Genomic DNA, 23,429 nt, shown 5'->3' on the forward strand with positions numbered 1-23,429 from the left:
CCTTAAAGCATTGCTTCTAAAACTTTTGTTAGTTGTTAGGTTTAAAATGTAATAAATAGATAATAAATAAGGCAGTTAATTATTGGGGAAATGCTTGGTAGTTAAACAAGACTTCTTAGAGCAATGAATTTACTTAATCATGGGTTTTTTTTATTAATTAAAAAATTTTTTTTGCAAAGAACGTTCACAAGACTGATGTTTTATAGAACACCAATTTTGGAACTGCTTATGTAGGAATTAGGGCAGTTGGGATTTGTACTGTTCCACATAGAGTTTGCCACTGTATTAAAGAAATTGTTCTCAGTCTTTAGTCTTTCTGTGTATCAGAATCACCTATAGCAGTTAATAGGCAAAAGTACAAATGTTGGACCTTGGCTCAGGCCTGCAAATCAGAGTATCTGAAAGACTCTGACTGTGGAAAAGCTTCCTGGTGATTCTGATGTGCTTCAGAGATTGAGAACCACTGAATAGGAAAATGCATTCTCTTCACTTACTAAATGTATTCTTACTCCTATTTAAGTATGCTTCTGTTTTGTATTCTTGGCTGTGGTCCAGGGACTAGACTATTGCAGTAATTAAGTTCAATATTATTCCTCCCAGAGTGTCTGTATCTAGATTTTCAGATTCCGTTTCATCAGTAGGGCAAATTTATAGGTCAGTATAGAACACATTTTAAATAATAGTAGAAAAGAGATTGTTTTCTATTTATATTGTCTTTCTAATCTGGCAGCCTTGAGTTTAATTTAGAAGATGCTTCTATTTGTAATTTACTTGGGTTTTTAATGTAGTTTACGATTAGGGAACTCAAATGATTTTCTTCTTGACAGCTAGTAAGCTTTTGAAAGCTTCTTGTCAACTTCTAATTGCAGGTAAGTTCAGTTTTCTCTGTGCTTAACAAGCATGATAACATTCTGTTGGCAAGCCCTTTTCTTGTATCCAATGGAAGATAGCTAATGGAGCATTTGTGTATTGAGGTCAAGACAGGAAAGCTTAGCAGAGTGATTACTTCCTTGTTTTCTGTTAAAGGCCATCCAGCTTCTCCGAGAATAAATGAAATGGAAATAGTAGGAACAAGATCATTCTAATTAGACATCGATCTGGAACCTATTTTTAAAATCTCTGTATATGTATCTTATGTGTCCTCCCCAACTACCTCCTCCCAAAGAAGTTGAACTATTCTGCTTTCTTTGCACCTTGATCTGACACCAAATGATGGAGAAAAGCTGATGGATTTATTTACTTAAGTAAAAGACTTTGTAAAACAAGGGGAGAGAGAAATTATTTTAGTGCAAAATATAATATATCATATAAAACTATGTTTTACATTATGAAAGGTAAATCAAAATGGAATCAGTATTGCTAAGAGAGCTCTTTCAAATGGAGATGGAAGCCATTAATGAAGTGTCAACTCAGCCTGGATGGAATCTGACCTTTTGACCTGATGAAGTCATCCAGAATACCTGCCAGAAACTTAAGATACTCTTCGGACCCTTAGCCTAGAATAACTGTAACAGTCTACCTACGCACTCACAGGACCCTTACCCGAAAACAACGTGTGCCTTAAGGACAAATAATCTCCAACTCAACGACAGTTCAGTCATGATTCTCACCAGGCAATGTTTTTCTTTTTCCAAAGTGAAGACTATAATATTCTCTTATTAGTCTGCATGTAACAAGTATAATACATACCTCAATCTTACTGGAATAGTAGAGAAATCTCTGGAGCCAATAGAAAAGAACTGGGAGCTCCATCAAGCGGCAGTAACAGGGTCATTTAGCAACAATTACCATTAAAGGCAAAACATGCATGCATAATTATGGAGGTGAGCTATTAAATAGTAAAATCATGACTTATTAATTATGATCAAATAAAAGTTAACATTGATTGCTTGTGATATGACAGGTGCTGTGCTGAACACTTTATTTTTTTAGTTGGGGTACAGTCAATTTATAATATTAGTTTCAGGTATATAACATAGTGAATCAAAATTTTTAATAGATTATACTCCATTTAAAGTTGTTACAAAATAGTGACTGTATTCCCTGCATTGTAAAATATATTCTTGTAGTTACTTATTTTATACATAGTAGTTTGTACCTCTTAATCCTCTACCTCTATCTTGCTCCCTGCTTCCCTCTCTCCAGTGGTAACCACTAGTTTCTTCTCTGTATCTGTGAGTCTGTTTCTATTTTGTTATAGTTATTCATTTGTTGTATTTTTTAGATTCTACATATAAGTGATAACATACAGTATTTGTCTTTCTCTGTCTGATTTATTTCACTAAGCATAATACCTTCCAGGTCCATCTATGTTGTTGCGGATGACATTTCATTCATTTTTATGACTGAGTAGTATTCCATTGTGTATATATACATCTTCTTTGTCCATTCATCTCTTTATGGACCCTTAAGGTTGCTTCCAGATCTTGGCTATTATAAATATGCTGCTGTGAACATTGGGGTGCATTATCTTTTCAAATTAGTGTTTTTATTTTCTTCAGATATATACATAGGGGCGAAATTGCTGGATCATATGGTAGTTCTGTTTTTAATTTTGGGAGAAACCTCCTGTTTTCCCCAATGGCTGTACCAATTTACATTCCCACCAATAGTGTTCCCTTTTCTCCACATGTTTGTCAACATTTGTTACTTGTGGTCTTTTTGATGATAACCATTCTGACAGTTGTGAGGTGCTATCTCATTGTGATTTTGATTTGCATTTCTCTGATGATTAGCAGTGTTGAGCATCTTTTCATGTTGGCCATCTGTGTGTCCTTTGGAAAAATATATATTTGTATCTTCTGCCCATTTTTTAATCAGGTTGTTTGTTTTTTTTAATATGAGTTGTATGAGCTGTTATATATTTTGGATATTAACCCACTTTAGGTCTCATTTGCACATATCTTCTCCTATTCAATAGGTTGTCTTTTCATTTTGCTTATAGTTTCGTTTGCTGTACAAAAGCTTTTCAGTTTAATTAGGTCCCATTGTTTGTTTTTGCGTTTGTTTCCTTTGCCTTAGAAGACAGATCCAAAAAAACACTGCTACAATTTATGTTAAAGAGTGTTCTGCCTATATTTTCTTCTAGGATTCTTATGGTTTCTGGTTGTATATTTAGGTCTTTATCTGCAATAAGCCATTAAAAGATACACATAACAAAAAGATGTAAAATATGATGTCAAAAACAGTAATCATGAAGAGAAGGGAGTAAAAATGCAGTTGTTAAAATGCATTTGAAGTTGAGAGATCAGCAACTTAAAACAACTATATATATATGTGTGTGTGTGTGTGTGTGTGTGTATGTGTGTGTGTGTGTGTGTGTGTATATATATATATATATATATATATAGCTATAGATAGACCTCATGGTAACCAGAACCCCAAAATCTATAATAGTTATACACAAGAGAAAGAGGAATCCAAATGTAACAGTGAAGATTGTCATCAAATCACAAAGGAAGAGAACAAAAGAAAGAAAGAAAGAAAAAAGAACCACAAAAACAATTAACAAAGTGGCAATAAATGCATACCTATCAAAGATTACTTTAAGTGTAAATAGACTGAATGCTCCAATCAGAAGACATAGATTGGCTGAATGGATACAAAAACAAGACCCTATATTTGCTGCCTAAAAGAGACTCACTTCAGATCTAAAGACACATGCAGACTGAAAGGGATGGGAAAAGGTAATTCCATGCAAATGAAAATCAAAAGAAAGTCAGAATTTCAATAGTTACATCAAATAAAATAGACTTTAAAACAAAGACTGTAACAAGAGGCAAATATATTACATAATAATCAAGGGACCAATCCAAGAAGAAGATATAACAATTATAAATATATATGTACCCAACATAGGAGCACCTATACATAAGGCAAATATTTACAGATATAAAAGGAGACCTCAACAGTAACACAGTAATAGTAGGGGACTTTACCACTCCACTTCCATCAGAGGACAGATAACCTAGACAGAAAATCAATTAGAAACACTAGCCTTAAATGACATATTAGACCAGATGGACTTAATAGGTATTTACAGAACATTCCATCCAAAAGCAGCAGAATATACATTCTTTCCAAGTGCACATGGAACATTCTTCAGGATAGATCATATGCTAAGCCACAAAACAAACCTTAGTAAATTTAAGAAAACTGAAATCATGTCATGCATTATTTATGACTACAACACTGTAAGACATAAATCTATGGGATGCATCATGACCAGGAAAGTTTATAGTGATACAAGCCAATCTCAGGAAATAGGAAAAATCTCAAATAACCTAACCTTACATGAAAGGGACTAGAGAAAGAAGGACAAACAAAACCCAAAGGTAGTAGAAGGAAATAAATCATAAAGATCTGAGCATAAATGAATGAAACAGAGACTAAAAAACAATAGAAAAGATCAAAAGAGCAACAAGACTAAGACCTATTTCTTTGAAAAGATAAAATTGATAAACCTTTTTTTAAACATTTTTTATTGATTTATAATCATTTTACAATGTTGTGTCAAATTCCAGTGTAGAGCACAATTTTTCAGTTATACATGAACAGGTATATATTCATTGTCACATTTTTTTCTCTGTGAGCTACCACAAGATCTTGTATATATTTCCCTGTGCTATACAGTATAATCTTGTTTATATATTCTACAATTTTGAAATCCCAGTCTATCTCGTCCCACCCCCTTCCTCCTTGGCAACCGCAAGTTTATATTCTGTGTCTGTGAGTCTATTTCTGTTTTGTATTTATGCTTTGTTTGTTTTTTTTTAGATTCCACATATGAGCAATCTTATATGGTATTTTTCTTTCTCTTTTGGCTTACTTCACTTAGAATGACATTCTCCAGGAGCATCCATGTTGCTGCAAATGGTGTTATGTTGTCGGTTTTTATGGCTGAATAGTATTCCACTGTATAAATATACCACATCTTCTTTATCTAGTCATCTGTTGGTGGACATTTAGGCTGTTTCCATGTCTTGGCTATTGTAAATAATGCTGCTATGAACATTGGGGTGCAGGTGTCATCCTGAAGTAGGGTTCCTTCTGGATATATGCCCAGGAGTGGGATTCCTGGGTCATATGGTAAGTCTATTCCTGGTCTTTTGAGGAATCTCCATACTGATTTCCACAGTGGCTGTACCAAACTGCATTCCCACCAGCAGTGTAGGAGGGTTCCCTCTTCTCCACAGCCTCTCCAGCATTTGTTATTTGTGGATTTTTGAATGATGGCCATTCTGACTGGTGTGAGGTGATACCTCATTGTAGTTTTGATTTGCATTTCTCTGATAAAAATTGATAAACCTTTAGCCAGTACTCAGCAAGGAAAAAAAAAGAAGACCCAAATAAGTAAAATCAGAAATGAAAAAGACGTTACTACCAACACCTAAAAGGATCGTAAGAAATTGCTTTCAAAAAGCTATATGCAAATAAAATGGTCAACCTAGAAGAAATGGACAAATTCCTAGAATATACAATCTCCCAAGATGAAACAAGGAAGAAACAAAAGGTGAAGAGACCAGTTACCAATAATGAAATTAAATCAGTAACTGAAAAAAAAAAAACAACAACTCAACAAAGTCAGGGACCAGATGGATTCACAGGTAAATTCTACCGAACATTTAGGGAAGAGTTAATACCTTTCCTTCTCAAACTAGCCCAAAAAATTGCAGAAAAAAAGGAATGCTTTGGAACTTATTTTACAAGACCAGCATCACCCTGATACCAAAGCCAGCAAAGATACCACACACACACACACAAATTAAAGGACAATATCACTGATGACCACAGAGGCAAAAATCCTCAATAAAATATTTACAAATCCAACAATACATTAAAAGGATCACACACCATAATCAAGCGGGATTTATCCCAGGGATACAAGGATGGTTCAATATCTGCAAATCAGTCAATGTGGTACACCACATTAACAAACTGAAAAAAAAAATCATGATCATCTCAGTAGATACAGCAAAAGCTCTTGACAAAATTCAACGTCCATTTATGATAAAAACTCTCCACAAAGTGGGTAAAGAGGGAACATACCTCAAAATAATAAAGGCCATATATAATAAGCCCATAGCTAACATCATACTCAATGGTGAAAAGCTGAAAGCATTTCCTCTAAAATCAGGAAAAGAACAAGGATGCCCACTCTCATCACTTACATTCAACATAGTATTGGAAGTCCTAGCCCTTGAAATTAGATAAGAAAAAGAGATAAAAGGACTCCAAATTGAAAAGGAAGGGGTAAAACTGTCACTCTTTGCAGATGACATGAAACTATATATAAAAAATCCTAAAGATGTCACAAAAAAACTACCAGAGCTTATCAATGAATTTGGTAAAGTTGTAGGATACAAAATTAATATACAGAAATCTGTTACATTTCTGTATACTAACATCAGACTATCAGAAAGAGAAATTAAGGAAGCAAATTCATTTACAATCACTTCAAAAAGAATAAAATACTTAGGGAAAATCTAACTAAAGAGATAAAAGACCCGTACTTGGAAAACTATAAGACATTGGTGAAAGAAACTGGAGACAACACAAACAAATGGAAAGATAGAACGTGTTCATGGGTTGGAAGGCTTTAAAATGTTCAAATTTGTCAGATCTGGGTCCTGAATCCTCTTCTCATCTCCCTTTGCCCTTTTTCCTTAGGCAATATATTCTAGTCCCATGACTTCTGTTACCATTTATGTAAATGACTACTCCAAATTTATCTGTTTAGTCATACCTCTCCTATTGATGCATATAGACAACCTACTTACATCACCATTTGAGTGTTTCAGAGGCATGACGCATTTAATATGTCCAAAACAGAACTCATCACCCTTTCTTCCTTCACTCCCCATCAGCACCCAAGAAAAGCTTACCCTTCCCACAGAGTTCCTTAGCTCCGTGAATGACATTACCACCCACCTGGTTCCTTGTGCCAAAGTTATCCTTGATATTTCCCTCACCCTGTCTCCCCTCATCCAGTTCCTCACAAAAACAACCTAAAATAGTTTTGGAATCTGCCTACTCTCTTCTTAATGCCATTATCTTAGTCCACATAGCTACCATTTTTTTTTCATCTGGATTTAGCACATTAGCTGCCTTACTGGTCTCCCATTATCCACTCTTGATCTCTCCAATCCATTTTCCATATGGCAGCCTGATTGGTCTCAAAATTTAAATTGAATTGTGTCACTGGGCTGCCGAGAACCCTTTTTAATGGTTTTCATTGCTTTTAGGGTGATACCCAAAATCCTTCGTGTAGACTCTGATGTCCTGCGTGATCTGGTCCCACCTGCCTCTGCAACCTCTTCTTTCTTCCTTGCCAGTTCTCCCACCAGTTCTCCTTTGACCCTGCAACTTTATACATTCCTATCTTCTTCAGTTCCTGAAAGTTCCCTCCTGCCTCCGAGTCTTCACACATGCTTTTCCCTCTCCTTCTCTGTTGCTTGTGCAGAGACACCTTTCCTAATCGTCCCCTACTCCTGGACTAGGTTGGGTCTTCCTATTGTTTTCTAATAGCCCCTTTCACTTCTCCTTTTAACTCAATAGTAATTATTCTTAATTATTTGCTTATCTCTCTCCTGAGAGAATGTAAATACTGCAGGGCAAGGACTGTGTACCCTGCCAAAGCACCAGTCACAGTGCCTGCGGTTGACAGGCACACAGATTTTAGTGAGCAAGTGCATCTCATTACCTGAGTTGCTGACATGTGACTGGGAAAAGACAAAAGCTGAATCTAGCGGCAGCATATTTGGAGTAAAATAAAAGTAAAATGTAAAGCTGTTTACATTAAACCACAATGTTTAATTTTTAAAATGATATTAACCAGACTGAATGAAGTTTACCAAACTATAGGAAACAGAATAGTAGAGACTAGTTTTTATATCAACGGCTCAAAAGACTTTTTCCCAGTAATTCATTCAAAAGTCCCAAGTATTCTTGACAGTCAAGCTGTTGTCCTGGGCACAATCTAGGTTTATAGCTTCTGAGAAATCTCATTTAGGTTCAAAAATAGCCAGTTTTTGGTATGAGCGTGTTGGATCTGAAAGTTGTGGCTTTTCAAAGTGTTGAACTGATGACGTTTGTATTCTAGAAATATCCTAGATATATTAAAAGTCCTGAAGTTCTTTATGGCTGGGAACCGAGGCCCCTGTTTCAAGCCAAATATCTTAAACACAAACCTTTGGCCATGATGAAGTGTTAAATCAAATGCTTGGCAGGAACTTTGCTTTGACCTGCTTTGACTCTGAACAGGACTACATGCTTTCCCATCTTCAGCCAAATGACATTGTTTTTTTTCCATTTTCTGCATATTTGCCACATGTATAAGAAGGAAAGTGAGATGGAGGAGGAGTAAGTTTCAAATAGTTCTTTGATTTCTTAATGCACTGTAGACACAGACCAGAGACCAACTCCTTTATGTACTGTTGAGGTCTAGTTCTTGAAGAACTTATCAAGCAATGACCTACTTCACACTGCACATCTGTCCTCTTAATAGGTAAGTGGAAAGATGTGGCAACTGGTGGTTTGTGTGACTGAGCTAGTTGTCAGTGTTTGTCGAATACCTACGTTAGTTATTTATTATTATATAACAACTTACCCCAAAGTTTAGCAGGTTAAAACAACAAACATTTATTATCTCACAGTTCCTCGGGGTCAGGAAGCTGGCAGCAGCTCAGCTGGGTGCCTCTACCTCATGAAGTCACTGTCAGGCTGTCAGTGGGAATGACAACCTCATCTGAAGGCTTGACTAGGGGAAGACGAACTTCTAAACTCACTCAGATGGTTGTTAACAAGATTGAGTTCCTCGTCCCCTGGGCCTCTGTGTCGTCCAGCTGACACCATGGCAGCCATTCTGATTTGTGATCCTAGAGACGTAACCACGCCTTTCCCCCATCTGTGGATGCTTCGGGGGTGTTTTCTTTGTCTCCACTACACTAGAATTTCGCAGCGATGTGCCTTGATATGGGAGGATCAAATGAAATAATGAAGGTGAAAGGTCAAAGCAGGGTAGTTTAGAGAAACACTGTGCGCTTGGCGGGTAGGCATGATGGACAGGGAGCTGGAGAGGAGCTGAAAACAGCCAATGGTACGTGCAGTTCTGGAAGCAGGAAGGTCAGGGAAGTTGCAGGCCGTGGTCCTCTCTTACCTGGGGTCTTCTCCAGGTTGGAAGGCATCCTGAATGTCCTGCCTAGGTGTTACCAATCTCCAGCAAAATCTCCCCATTCACACCTGACTGCTAAAGGCAAGGGGTGCATTAAATACCCAGTTCTCTGTCAGCCAGTCGTCCTACAGACCAGTACTGGTATTGAACTAACCCAGCAACTCAATTTGCTTAACCCCTGAACCGGTATCTTCTTTGGTCTTACTATAGCACTGTCTAGGTGTTTTTCCAAAGTGAGGTTGGGCAGATTATGTGCCATAAGTTACAGCATAGGTATGAGAGTGCTTTATAAATTGTTAAATACTATACAAATTAAGTTACTGGGTTGCTGCTATTTGGAGAAAGCAAACTTCCCAATTGTGTGGAAAACACAGGTGGACTGGTATAAAATACAAATCAACACTGTATAACCTACCACGAGAAGACCGCTCTTCTGGTGCTGACAGTCTCGTAGCTCAGCGTTTTCACCTTTCCTAAAGTTTTTGCGTTAAATTGGGTAACATCTCCATGTTGAGTTTCTGGTAATTTTCCATTCCCTTTCTCATGAGCGAGGGTACCCTGCAATTTAATTCTCTGTGTTTTGCCTTGCTCTTGAATTAGCCAGGTTATTCTGTTCTGTCTTCCTCTGCCTTCCCTTTTTCCCTTCTGGTCAGGAGCACTCAGGTTTTATTTTCCGGGCAAAGATAGATGTTTTAGAAAACCAAACTGTGATTCTCTGTGGATGACTTCCATAATGATGGGGAGAAATCACTGTGTTGGTGGTAGACACCTGCCAAATGAGTCTTTGGAAATAGAACTGTGTCATCTGCTACCCAGCAAGGTTCAAGACCCATAAGAGTCTCCGTGATCAAGAATATCCACTAAGGCAGTTGCCCTGGCATTTAGAGAGGCTTGCTACTGTCATTTTTATGCTGCAAATGGAAGTGGTAAAAATAAAGAACTACCCCACCTTTTAGAGCCTTTATGGAATTATTATTCTGAAACAGTGTTTGGAATAATCATTGATTTCTTTTGTCTGTATATAAATATGGTAAACTGGTATATTTCTTACTAGGGGCCCTATTTAAACCAACAGTGAATTAAATGGGTGCTGTCTTAAATTCTTTCTGAACTATCAGTGAATCGTTTTTCCATCTATTCATACTCTTTACAATTTCTACTTTGTCTTAAGATTAGATTTTCTACTGTTCATAACAGGTTAGAAAATTGCAAAAACTCTCAAGGGGAGTAAGCCAACATTTTTTAGCGTACACAGAAGCGGAGAAGGACTTTTTCATGAATGTTGCCAAGATAGAAATGAGTGAGGAAAGAACTTGTTAACACGTAAAGATGCCCCAGGGAGGGTGTGGGAGGGAATGGAGCTGAGATTGAAGAGACAAGCTAGAAAGGAAAGCGGCCTAACTAAACCTGGTGATCCACCTGTTTTTGGAGTTCCTAATATTTAGGTAAGTTACAAATGAATAAACCTCCATCTTGTATTTCAGGAGTTGGGAATCTAATTGGAAAGAGAAAAATTACACACATGAAACAACAATTAAGTAGTATTAACACCATGCTCACTGTGTACAAGAGCTTAGGGGAGGTAGTATAAAGACTGCAGTGGTTTTTGAAGAATAGTTAATATTTGAATAAAGAACAGGAAAAAAGACATATTCCAGATGATAGCAAACACATCAAAATGGATTTGGAAGTTAGAGTGAAAAACATGTACATACTTTAAAAGCCATACACAGACAGACACTCACACAAGCTGTAGACAAAAATTAAAGCCAGTAAAAACTGCCACCAAAAAAATTAAGCAAATACAATAAATAAGTAATTTTTATTTATAAATTAGTTTATGAAAAATAAAAATTATGACAGATGTAAAAATTCTTACAAAGATAAGGAAATGATATATACCCTGAGAAAAAAACAGGTGAAGTACTTTAGCAGAAAAATTACAAAATAAGATGTATGAACGGCTAGTAAGCTTACCTCAAAATACTCAGCCTCAGTAAAAATCAAAGAAATGTAAATGAAAACAATAACTTGCAAGTTTTCTCTTATTATGAGGTTGGCAGTGGTTTATAAAGAAATAACAGGAATGCAGAGACACAGGCACTTACATACTATCAGTGAGAATTTAAATTCATATGGCAGCGTGGCAATAAATCAAGTCTCCAAAAAAAATTCTTTTCAGTTCAGCAGTTCTATTTCTAAGAGTTATCCTAAGGAAATCAGAAAAGATGAACACAAAAAGTTCATCCAACCTTTATAATGCAGAACATGGGGAAAACACCAGATGACAGCACAGCTATATTAACATAGAAACGAGGAAAAGCCAGTGCTGGAGCGTCACGCTGTTACTGTACGAGTGGGCACCTGGGGAACGGGTCTGTGTGTATGCATCTGCATACACATAGGGGAAGTCAGGAGGGTTATATCCAACAACTTTGCTAGCCATTTTTTAACTCTGGATGGTTAGACAACTGTTACCTTACTTTTTTCCCTTTTGCTTTTAAATGCAGTGAACATGTATTATTTTTTTAAAATATGTTTTAAAGAAAAACAGAGCCTAAGAATCAGAATAAGATGCACTTGTTTACAGTGTTTCTTAAGAATGCATTTTCTCTCCCTGTTTAAATGTTAAGAAACTGTGTGATCTTGGTTATTTTCTAGAAGAACCTAGAGAAATTTGGCTTGAAAAGATTTTCCCCGCTGCCAACCCACTTGCCTAGAAAGGCTGACTGAGCCTACACATTTTTTTTCTTTTAACACTTAAAGAATTGTACATCTGTATAGTTGATAACTCCAGGATGTGGCTAGTTTTGTAACAGTCCCAGACTAGCAGTTTCTGTTTATCTGTAGTTAATAACTTTGATTTAGAACTGCAGAGGCATCTGGAGGAATGTGGCTGTTACAGGTTTTTCATTTCCTTTGATCCCTGTTATCATTTTATCCTTTTCTTTTTTGCTCCCGTTTAGGTTCTGTCATAATGAATGGATCCAGTGTGGTGAATACATCACCTAGTGTAAAATCCAAAGAGGACCAGGCGTTAAATGGGCACGATGAGAAAGAAAACCCATTTGCAGAGTACATGTGGATGGAGAATGAAGAAGATTTCAACAGGCAGGTAAGGAAGAGGAAGGTCACTGACACGTGTAACTCAACAGCTGTAATAATTTACTGTCAGTCTGTTCTAAGAGAATGGGTTCATTGGCGTTAGAATAACTTAAAAATACTCAGAAGCCTGATCTGGACTGACCAAGAAGCAATTTCAACTGGTAAGGGACCAGATTGAAAATAGCTTGGAGGAGGGTATTGAAATTTTTCTACCACACTGATTAAAAGAGGATCTAGTGGCGTGGTGTTCCAGTGTAGACTTCTGGGAAACAGCAGTTGTGTGCAGACAGGCCAGCGCAAATAGGACCTCGGGGACCGGCAGAATCCAAGTCTGAGATGGAGAAGTGTATCGTCGGGGAAGGCTAGACTGCTCCCACAAAGGTCCGGCAGTAATTGTTTGTCTTACATCTCTGTGATATTAACAGCCCAAGGTAAGCATTCCAGGTAGACCAGTGACTCTGGGAGCACACGGTTTCCCCCGTGATGGGGCTCTGCCACCCCCCGGGACATTTTATCAGCTGAGTAGGTGAAGGATAACAAAGAAAGGAAGAGAGCCAAAGGCAAAGGTGATGCCAAAGTGCTCATATCCCTTCTGGGGACATTACATGATCAATAGTTACATGGCCATATCCAGCATGGGAGACAGGAGATGTGAGGTTCTTTTTCTTTTTTTCAGGGGAGGGAAGGTAATTAGGTTTATTTGTTTAAATGGCAGTACTGGGTATTGAACCCAGGACCTCATGCATGCTAGGCAAGCACTCTACCACTGAGCTACACCCTCCCCTACTTGGAAACGTGGTTTTAACTGAACAGCCCTGTGCTCTGGGGAGAAGGAAACAAGTTCAGGGGGCAGCCAGCAGTTCCACCCCCTGTGGCTCCCTGTGTTGTGGTCTGTGTGATTAGTACATAGACCATGCTCCCTGTCACACCACTGGGTCCAGTAACCATTTTCTTGGACTGCGCCTGTGAATCAGGGTTGATTTAATACAGAGTCATTAACGCTCTTGGGGAGAGTTGCGGCAGATCTTGAGCAATCCCGTCAAATCTTGTAGTTTGGAAATATTTTCTAGTTGTTGGTGTTTTAAGTACCTCATAACTAACTTACTTGAGGTTAAAAAACAAAGTGTGGCTAATTGTAATGTTACTGAAATAGTATGTTTAAGTCTCGCTACCAGTGACTTTTCCTTTGAATTCATGAGGTTAAATGTATTGGTCAGTTTGAGTGATTATTTTTGCTTGACCAGCCCCCTAGTGGTGGCACCAGTGAGCCGTGACTCTGTCACCAGGCAGCCTGCAGGAAGTGGATGGCCAGACACGAAGCGGGAGGCCTGTTAAAACCACACTTACTCTCCAGAGTGAAGCATACTTTTTACTAAGAGTTATCTGTGCAAAGAAGTGTAAAGTATCCTAGCTATATGTTGCTTTAGTTTAGGGCAACCTCTAAGAAATATGACTTTGTTTCACTATTCATATTATTTCTTCTTGTTTTGAAAGAATACTACAATGATGACATCATTTTCTGTTGGTATGCCAAAAAGTGTTCTTTACATCTTTCTAAGGTTCTGAAAGTATTTTTCTCCGGAAGGGGCCTCATTCCCAGAAAAGTGGGCCAGAAGCTTAGAGTTGGTTTTGATTTAATCTCAGGTATTCAGGTCGCGGTCTAGTTACATAGTTTCTATACCTTCTTACTTGTCAGATGGGACATTTAAGGAGAATTGCTTCTTAAAAAGATTGAGAAAAGAATTTCAAGCTTTAAAATGATTTTCTCTAAGTGCCATATGAGTGGGAAGTATCTGTGTCATGTATCAGAGATGTCAGAAGATCTGTGAAGACCTGGAATTTCTGCTATTTTGAATCACTATTTCCAGTCTTATTTTTGAATGAATTTGGTTGAAAAAAAACTAAAAATTTTATTTTCTCTAGCCTGTCATTAGAAGCATTGTAATTCTTAGTCGATCTCATGGAAGATCTTTTTTTTTAACATTTTTTATTGATTTGTAATCATTTTACAATGTTGTGTCAAATTCCAGTGTAGAGCACAATTTTTCAGTTATACATGAACATATGTATATTCATTGTCACATTTTTTTCTCTGTGAGCTACCACAAGATCTTGTATTTAGATAAATCACAGAGAAAAAAAATGTGACAATGAGTGTGTATATGTCCATGAATGACTGAAAAATTGTGCTGAACACTGGAATTTGACACAACACTGCAAAATGATTATAAATCAATAAAAAATGTTAAAAAAAAAGATCTTGTATTTAGTTCCCTGTGCTATACAGTATAATCTTGTTTATATATTCTACAATTTTGAAATCCCATCTATCCCTTCCAACCCTCCATCCCCTTGGCAACCACAAGTTTGTATTCTATGCCTGTGAGTCTATTTCTGTTTTGTATTTATGCTTTGTTTTTTTGTTTTTGTTTTTTAGATTCCACATATGAGCGATCTCACATGGTATTTTTCTTTCTCTTTCTGGCTTACTTCACTTAGAATGACATTCTCCAGGAGCATCCATGTTGCTGCAAATGGTGTTATGTTGTCGGTTTTTATGGCTGAGTAGTATTCCATTGTATAAGTATACCACATCTTTATCCAGTCATCTGTTGGTGGACATTTAGGCTGTTTCCATGTCTTGGCTATTGTAAATAGTGCTGCTATGAACACTGGGGTGCAGGTGTCATCCTGAAGTGGGGTTCCTTCTGGATATAAGCCCAGGAGCAGGATTCCTGGGTCATATGGTAAATCTATTTCTAGTCTCTTGAGGAATCTCCATACTGTTTTCCACAGTGTCTGCACCAACCTGCATTCCCACCAGCAGTGTAGGAGGGTTCCCTTTTCTCCACAGCCTCTCCAGCATTTGTCATTTGTGGACTTTTGAATGATGGCCATTCTGACTGGTGTGAGGTGATACCTCATTGTAGTTTTGATTTGCATTTCTCTGATAATTAGTGATACTGAGCATTTTTTCATGTGCCTATTGACCATTTGTATGTCTTCCTTGGAGAATTGCTTGTTTAGGTCTTTTGCCCATTTTTGGGTTGGGTTGTTTGGTTGTTTCTTATTAAGTCATGTGAGCTGCTTATACATTCTGGAAATCAAGCCTTTGTCGGTTTCATTTGCAAAAATTTTCTCCCATTCCGTAGGTTGTCTTTTAGTTTTACTTATGGTTTCCTTTGCTGTGCAGAAGCTTGTAAGTTTCATTAGGTCCCATTTGTTTATTCTTGCTTTTATTTCTTCTAGGAGAAAATTTTTGAGGTGTATGTCATATAATGTTTTGCCTATATTTTCCTGTAGGAGGTTTATTGTATCTCGTCTTATGTTTAAGTCCTTGATCCATTTTGAGTTTATTTTTGTGTACGGTGTAAGGGAGTGTTCTAGCTTTATTGCTTTACATGCTGCTGTCCAGTTTTCCCAACAGCATTTGCTGAAGAGACTGTCTTTATTCCATTGTATATTCTTGCCTCCTTTGTCGAAGATTAGTTGACCAAAAGTTTGTGGGTTCATTTCTGGGTTCTCTATTCTGTTCCATTGGTCTCTGTGTCTGTTTTTGTACCAATACCATGCTGTCTTGATGACAATAGCTCTATAGTATTGTCTGAAGTCTGGGAAAGTTATTCCTTCAGCCTCTTTCTTTCTCTTCAGTAATACTTTGGCAGTTCTAGGTCTTTGATGGTTCCTTATAAATTTTATTATGATTTGTTCTAGTTCTGTGAAATATGTCCTGGGTAATTTGATAGGGATTGCATTAAATCTGTAGATTGCCTTGGGCAGTGTGACCATTTTAACAATATTGATTCTTCCAATCCAGGAGCATGGGATATCTGGAAGATCATTCTAACTGCAGAGTAATAACCTCTGAAAGAAAGAGGTGGAGAAAAAAGGTGTGAGTCCCACTGGGACAGTAAGTCTGAGCTCTTGCCCTTGCTTGCTAGGTGGAGGAGGAGCTGCAGGAGCAAGAGTTCCTTGACCGCTGCTTCCAGGAGATGCTGGATGAGGAAGACCAAGACTGGTTTATTCCATCGCGAGACCTGCCTCAGGCCATGGGCCAGTTGCAGCAACAGTTCAATGGACTGTCGGTCAGTGATGGTCATGATTCTGAAGATATTTTGGTAAGAGCATATGTAGTTCCACGTGTGACATAGCAAAAAGAGTGTGGGATTTGGAGTCGCAGGCTCTCCCTTCGGCCCTCCAACCTTGGGCAAGTTCTGGGGCCCTCTGAGCTGCTGTTCCTTCACTCATCACCTGTGCGTTAATAAGAGGGTACATTGAAGATGCACCACTCAGAGCACTGTGAAAGCGTCATTATTGCAACATCACCAGCTTTCATTTTCTCCAGTGGGCTTCTCAAAGCAGAACTGGGATTAAGGATAAAAATTTGAGCATGGAAGAGGTTTGGTTTCAGATTATCATCTGCTGCTGTCCTTTCCTTTTACTAGCCTGCAAATCTGTATTTATAGTTTTGAATGATGCTGTTAGAAAAACTGCCTGTTCATTGTGGAAGGAACATACTCCTAAGAGGCCATTTTTCACATATAATTAGAAGACCGGATAAATGAATTCCCTGCCTTCCACAGTTACGTAATGTCAGAATTCTCTAAGTGATATCATTCTCACACAACTCATGTTTTGAATGATTGTGCCCTGCAGTTTGCCAAGGTTTTAGATATGGCAACTCTCCAAGAGAGTAGATACCAAAGAGAATGCAGCAGAATGGAGAGGAAAAAAAAAAACCAACTAGGGATTGTGGTAACCAAACTGGCTTGCTGGAGTACTCTGATTTTCATTAAGCTAAGGTACTCAATGAATTAAAAAATTATTTTTAGAGTTGCAGTTAACAAGCCTCTAACGAAAGCACCATGAAGGGAACAGGAGTCTAAAGCAGGAAGGAGAGAATGAGGTTAGCAGGACTTAATACGTAGGAGCCACTGAGAGCATCCCAGCAGTGACAGCTGGAGTTGCAGGGAATTTTTTTTTTCCCTCTCCTTAAAGCAGAGAGGAAGGTACTGGTAATACTGGAAGCAGGAAGAAAATAAGTTTGAAAGTGCAGCTTGCCTTGGGATTTATCATCTCTTGGTTCTTATTTCAGAGCAAAAGTAACCTGAACCCGGATGCCAAGGAATTTATTCCAGGAGTGAAGTACTGAGCTGGAAGAAAGCTTTGAGGAGAACTTGTATGTCCCCACATCTGGGGATAGCGCTGCACAAAACGGCAGAGCTGAAGAGAGGGATGGGGTGGGCAAGGGGTGCGCAGCGGGGAAGGGGAACAGTGGTTTAACTTGGCACTGTGACTAGAGTTAACCAATGCGCTCAGTCTGACTCTACAAGCCTCTGAGTATTGCTCTTTTGTTCTACTGATTTCATTCGGAGCAATTTCCTATTACTGTTATTAGCTTTTTGACTTAAGGAAATTGCAGTCTTCTTTCCCCCTTCATCAGGAATGTTCTACTGTGTGTGTTGAAGCAAATAAGCTGACCGAGAAAGCCCAGGTGTTTAATTTAAGAATGCCCTTCTCACCCTGCTGTAAGCTTACTACCAAGGGCGGTGAACGCCTGCAGAACTACTTGTTGAGTCTGGGTGGCGAGAGGGACGAGCGGGAGAAGCAGGTGTTGGAACCAGAGAAAGCAGCTCCCCGACCCCGTGGGATTTCCTGCGATGAACTGGGATTACCATGGCCTGCTGAGCCCGTGCCTCCCTGCCCTGAAACCCATTCAGGAAAGCCCAGGCTTAAAGCGCTGCCTTACTGGGACTTCGGATGGTTAGTGAAGCACCCATTTACGGTAGGTGAACGCTGTAAATCCGAAGGAGAGGACTGGGCCGGTGATTATCACTTGGGTCATTCAGTTGCTGCTGGCCTGCTCTTAAGCCTCTCATTCCAGCTACCATCAGACTCATCACTTACAAGGTAAAAGAGCACAGGGGTGGGTTTGCCACTTCGTCCCTCATGTTGTCCGGTCCCCTGTCTCCTTTCCACACCAGCCCTACTCTGTTTTTAAGAAAAGATGTTGTTGCCAAAGGTATAGGAGAGGTGTGCTGTGCTGGCCATCAGCTTCCGCCTGGAGAAGTCATCTCTGAATCCTGCTAGTTGGAGCTTAAGTTTATTTTGACAGGTTTTTTCCAGCCTCATGATGAGTTGGTCCGCCTGGTATCCTTAGAAAGGTTTATGCACTTGTACAAGTAAATTTATTTTTCAAGACACTAACAAGAAGTTCAGTTTACACGTTGGATGCTTCTCCCCACCTGAGAGAATTGTGCAGAATAACTACACAAAAGCCTAGGAGAATGAGCCCCGCCTGACCCTGTGGCCCTGTGACCCACTGGGGCAGCTTTAGCAGTTAGAGAATTTTGCTGTTCCCACACACCGAAGCTTTTTGAGTTTTCTTGGTTGGACGTTCTGGGTACGTTCTTTCCTGCCTACAAGTCACAGGGTTTTTTTGGTTGTTAGTACTCGTAAGGAACTAAACCGGGCGCTAAGAGCTGCTTTTGTGTGATAGAGGTGTCAGCAGCAGAGTCAGAGCTGAAAGAGCGTATCCAGTCCTGCCCGTCCTCTCAGGACGAGGACTCGCAGGGGCCTGAGAAGGACAGTGGCTTCTGTATGACTGCTGCTGCCGCCGTGTGATCAGCCTGTCAGGGAAAGATGGTGTAACTTGAAATAAAGTCTGTAAATACAGTATGTGGATGTGGGACAGAGGTTGAAAGGAAAAGACTAGGGTTTGGAAAGCTTCAGAATTTGTCCTTTTTCTTATGAGCTCCCTTGTTGACTCTTTGAACGGCCACAGGCTAATGTCGGATTGAAAATATGAACCCACGTCGTTCCCTCATTCAAGTCTGTAGGATGGTGTCATTTGAAAGATGCCCTCCTCGTGAGGTCCCATGTCACAGGGGAGTGGCTTAGGGAGGGAGCTGGTATTGCCAGGTGTGCTCATGAATTCCCAGAGCCTCTACATCAAGAGAGTGAAACGCGCAACTCGTTTTCAGGGAGGGCTACAAATAAAGAAACATCTTAATTCCAGTGCAGCTTTCAGCTGGAGTTGTTACCTTTAATAAGGAGAGGGCCTTGGAAGTGCAGGCAGAGGCCTCTCCCTGCGGGGGCGGCTTTTCCCCCTCCCATCTCCATTCACTTGTCCAAGCTCAGAATTCTAAAGGCTGCTGGAAGTGTATCGGGACTGCAGAAAGAGGCATTTTCCAGCCGGTGGTGTCTTCCATCACAGACAGCATTGTGGATTCTTGTTGTGTGGCTCCTGGTCTGAGAAGTCCTAGAAGGGTCCAGATTAAGCCGTTCCTTCATCCTGGAGAAGGCTTGCTCTTCTGACACCAGGATAAGCGAAGGTGTGAGGTGCAGTCCACAGGGCTTGTCTTTCCACCTGCTGTGGGGTTTCGGCTTGGACGTCAGTCTTCAGCCCGGTTTCACAAGGCATGTTTGGTCAGGACGAAGAAAGCTTCCTGCCGGACGAGCAGTGGAGCCTGAGGGCTGGGCTTCCCAGTCCTGTGCAGAACCAGCATGCTGACTTCAGAATCAGAAAGCAGCGAGCAGTGTGCCCCCCTTTTTAACGCATGGGTTTGTGTTTCCAACGGTTCCTCTTGTAGCCTACTCGTTTCTCCTTCTATTTTACGTTATGAGGTGGGAGCACAGTTGTCACCCAGACCACAGGCTCAGCTACAGTCAGAGTTTGCCAGCTTCTCAGCAGAAAACACATGTGGGTCTTGTTGGCTCTTCACTCAGAAAGGCTGGGAACCTCTATCTCGGACTTTTCCTCATCAGAGAGGTTCTGGGTGCAAGGCAGGCTAGACCCTTTAAGGGTGACTGGTATTGCAAGTGACCCCTTTGATGTTGAGTTTAAGCCACTACAGTTTAAGCTGTTTTTATTGGCAACTAGAAGTTTAAGTATAGAAACCGAATATGTGTTTTTAACAATTGCCAATTCTGGCTGGTCCCAGTGTCAGTTTATTAGTGATTGATTTCTTATTTTTGTGTTTACTGCACTCTGAGACTCCAAAATGAAAATTATTTTATCTCTTGGTCTTCCAGAGGGGGGAAAAAAAAGGAAATGGCCTTTGAACTGTAGCAGAAAGCTTGATGGATGCAGCGTAGGCCTGAGACCTACAGCTGTGGGTCTTTGGACCAGTTTCTGACTGCAGCAGTTGACTTTTGGGGATCATACAAAGTCATACCCAAAAAGATCATTAGGAAAAGGCTGAACCTTACCAACACCTCTAGTTCCCAAAGCCAGAACAGCCAGGGTCTCTTTAATTAGGGTTCTAACGCTAAGAACGGCTTTAAAAATGTTTTTAGTGAAACAATCAGCATTTTTCAACTTGTGCATTGCTATAATCTCAAAATTTTGTCTTGATTTTGAAGAGTTTGGGAAGTAAGGATGTCAGTCAAACCCTGTGACCTCAGAGTAGAAATTAATATAATGTCAGAGAGGAAAGTTGTATGAAGAAGTAGCGAAAGGAAACAGCTTGACTGAATCTTCTTGTGTCAGTGCTGCTGCAAAACCCATGTCTGTATAAACATCAGGAGCCCAGGAGCCAACACCGCTGAGACTGGGGGTAGCAAGTGTTCTTTGATAAAAATCCTGGCATCACAGGTTAATAATGTTGCTTAGTTTCAGTGATGTTGAGGGGTGGGCTCAGGCAGAGGCCTGACAGATTTGACCAAGGTTTGGAGGTGTGCGCCTGGAAGACTGCATAGCCACTGTCCTCCAGGATAATTGCAGATCTCTTTAGTTTGGGAAGCGGGTGGAGAGAACAGAAGGATTGACCTGGATCCGGTCAGGACCCAGAGCTATCAGGAAACTTGATTTCCTCCTGCCTCTGCCCACAGTTCCCCACGTGAGTCATTTCCCCCCTCATTGCCCACAGAGACCATTAGTCCTTCTGGTCCCTGTGTGGTACACAGAGTACTTTTCTGCAGCCACTGCTCCGCTGCCTTGTGAATTTCATCTGTAGGCTTGGTTAGTTACAACCGCTGCCTTGTGAATTTCATCTGTAGGCTTGGTTAGTTACAATTTTGAAAGGGCTTTTTTTGCCCCTTTGTTTTTAATTTTGTTTTTGTTTCTCCCATCTTGAAGCTGCAATTAGTGACAAAGGACAGGGGAATAGGAGGCTGACCCAAGGAAACACTCAACTGCCCTGCTGGCTACTTGGCCTCCTGCCTCATTGCCCAGCACCTTCTGCTGTCCTCAGTCTAGACTTCGGGGGTGGGGGTGAGGGGATCATACAAATAGGACAGCTGAGTACACTGATCTCTACAGGATGCTGCCAAGAGACTCACCACCCTGTCCCCGGGGGACAGAAGAGAAATCGACAAAGGGACAGATGCACCATCTTTATTCTGAAAGAAAAAGCCCCCTTAGATTTTGTTACTAGGAGTCATTTGTGAGGTCGGCTGACCTTTCTTCCCCAATCCTACCTTCTGACTGGCTACTTTAAATATTGTAACTAATGAAGAACACTCTAAACTGTGTACTATGAGCTAGTACAGCGTTTTCCCTCTAGCGCAACACTGATAATCCTGTCCTGTTGGTTGGGAGCCTGCAGAAGTGTTTAATGCTTGATGGATCATTTGGGAGGCAAGGACTTTATTATTTTTTTTAAACAACTTTATTGAGGCATGTTTTACATATCATAAAATTCGCCCATTTCAAGTGTACAATTCACTGATTTTAGTAACTTTCTTGAGTGGTGCAGCTATACAGTTCTCAGTTTTAGAACATTTTTATCTCCCTCAATAAGATCCTTCATGCCTATTTACATGATAATACCTGTTCCTAGCTCTAGGCAACCACTAATGTGTAAATTTGCCTTTTCTGGGCATCACCTCAATGGAAACATACAAAATACAGTCTCTTGGATCTGGCTTTTGTCACTGAGTGTATTTTCGAGGTTCACCCATGACATAAAGCTTGTATTAGTAGTCTGTTCCTTTTTGCTGAATAATATTCCATTGGTGGATATTACCAGTTTGTCAGCAGAGAGTCTTTTAAACTTGGATTTCAACCTCTTGTGGTCTAAATGGAACCCTCAGAACACAGGACTCACGGGGAAGCGGCTGTGCATGTCAGAGGAACGGCTTATCAGAACCAGCTTTGTCATCAGAATCTCCACCTGAAGCTTCTGGAGCCTGAACTGCTGCAGAAATTTTTATAATAATTTTGCAACTTCTTTTTTATATGAAACTCCTGTGCCGTCTACACGTCAGGGCTTCCGAAGCATCTGACAGTTTAATAAGTACAAGCATGTGTTTGAGCGGACAAGAAAGTGAAACCATCAGTACTGTGTTGGATATTTTTTCCTCCCCGACTGGATGGGGGAATCTCTGAACTTTCTCAGTGCAGTGCCGTCTCCGTTACAAAGCTGAACCTGTATTAAAGATCGTGCTGCCTTTGTTGGACCAATTTGGAAGGAAAGAGGGCAGCCAGCAGAGAAGGTCAAGAGGAGAAGGGGAGTGGACTTTGTGGTACAAGGGGTCCCCAGAGGGTTTGTGTACGGCCCACGCATCTGCCGGCGAGGAGGGTAAAGTGCGGCCGGTGCCTGCAGCTGAGCACGTCCAGCGGGCCTGGGGCGGGGCTTTGGACCTTTATCCCTGTTTCTCAAGTTTTTAAAAGCTCTTTCTGTTCCTTTTTTTTCTTTTCCTAAGTAAACATTACATGGTAGTTATTAATACTTCTTTGGGGGAGGGACAGGGCTTTAAAACTGAAGAAAATGATTTTCATAAAAATATCAAAAATGGAAAAAAGTTACTTTTTAAAAAATTTGCTACACAAACCAAATGGCAGCTGTTGAAAATCTCATTAAAATGAGAATAAAATACATTTGCTGGCAGTGGTACCCTTTTTCCTACAGTTGGGTCCTTATATTACAGCGGGTGTATGGTGTGTGTTTTGTTTGGTTTTTGTCTCAATGTAGATCAGTTTTAGTTGTGTAATTCTCCATTGTAAATAGTGTTACAAAGTAGTAAAAGCATTGTCTTGGAAGTCACAGGCCTGAGTGAATCCTACCTCCACTACTTTGTGCCTTTGGCCTGAACCTGTTTATTTGTGATGGTGTAACACCTTCCTCCTGGAGTTATTGTGAAAATTAGGCTGAATTTAATTTCAGACTCCTGGGTCGCATATAATAGACACTCAATCCATGGTAGTAAC

At 39.9% G+C, this 23,429-nt stretch overlaps 1 protein-coding gene across 2 annotated transcripts in view; it reads left to right on the forward strand.

The window, feature by feature from the left end:
• PAIP2B (poly(A) binding protein interacting protein 2B) overlaps positions 1–23,099 on the forward strand; it is a 36,436-nt gene extending 13,337 nt beyond the window's left edge. The window contains exons 2-4 of one of the 2 annotated variants that reach the window (XM_072937583.1): positions 12,139–12,287; positions 16,219–16,362; positions 17,373–23,099. In XM_072937583.1, the coding sequence (XP_072793684.1) occupies positions 12,150–12,287; positions 16,219–16,362; positions 17,373–17,429 (339 nt within the window). In that variant the 5' untranslated portion in view covers positions 12,139–12,149 and the 3' untranslated portion in view covers positions 17,430–23,099. Of the gene's footprint in view, positions 1–12,138; positions 12,288–16,218; positions 16,396–17,372 lie in introns of both variants that reach the window. The other variant, XM_006201561.4, reaches the window with a different exon arrangement.
• The last annotated feature ends 330 nt before the right edge of the window (positions 23,100–23,429 follow it).

This window comes from Vicugna pacos, chromosome 15, assembly GCF_048564905.1.
Source record: "Vicugna pacos chromosome 15, VicPac4, whole genome shotgun sequence".
NCBI lineage: Eukaryota > Metazoa > Chordata > Mammalia > Artiodactyla > Camelidae > Vicugna > Vicugna pacos.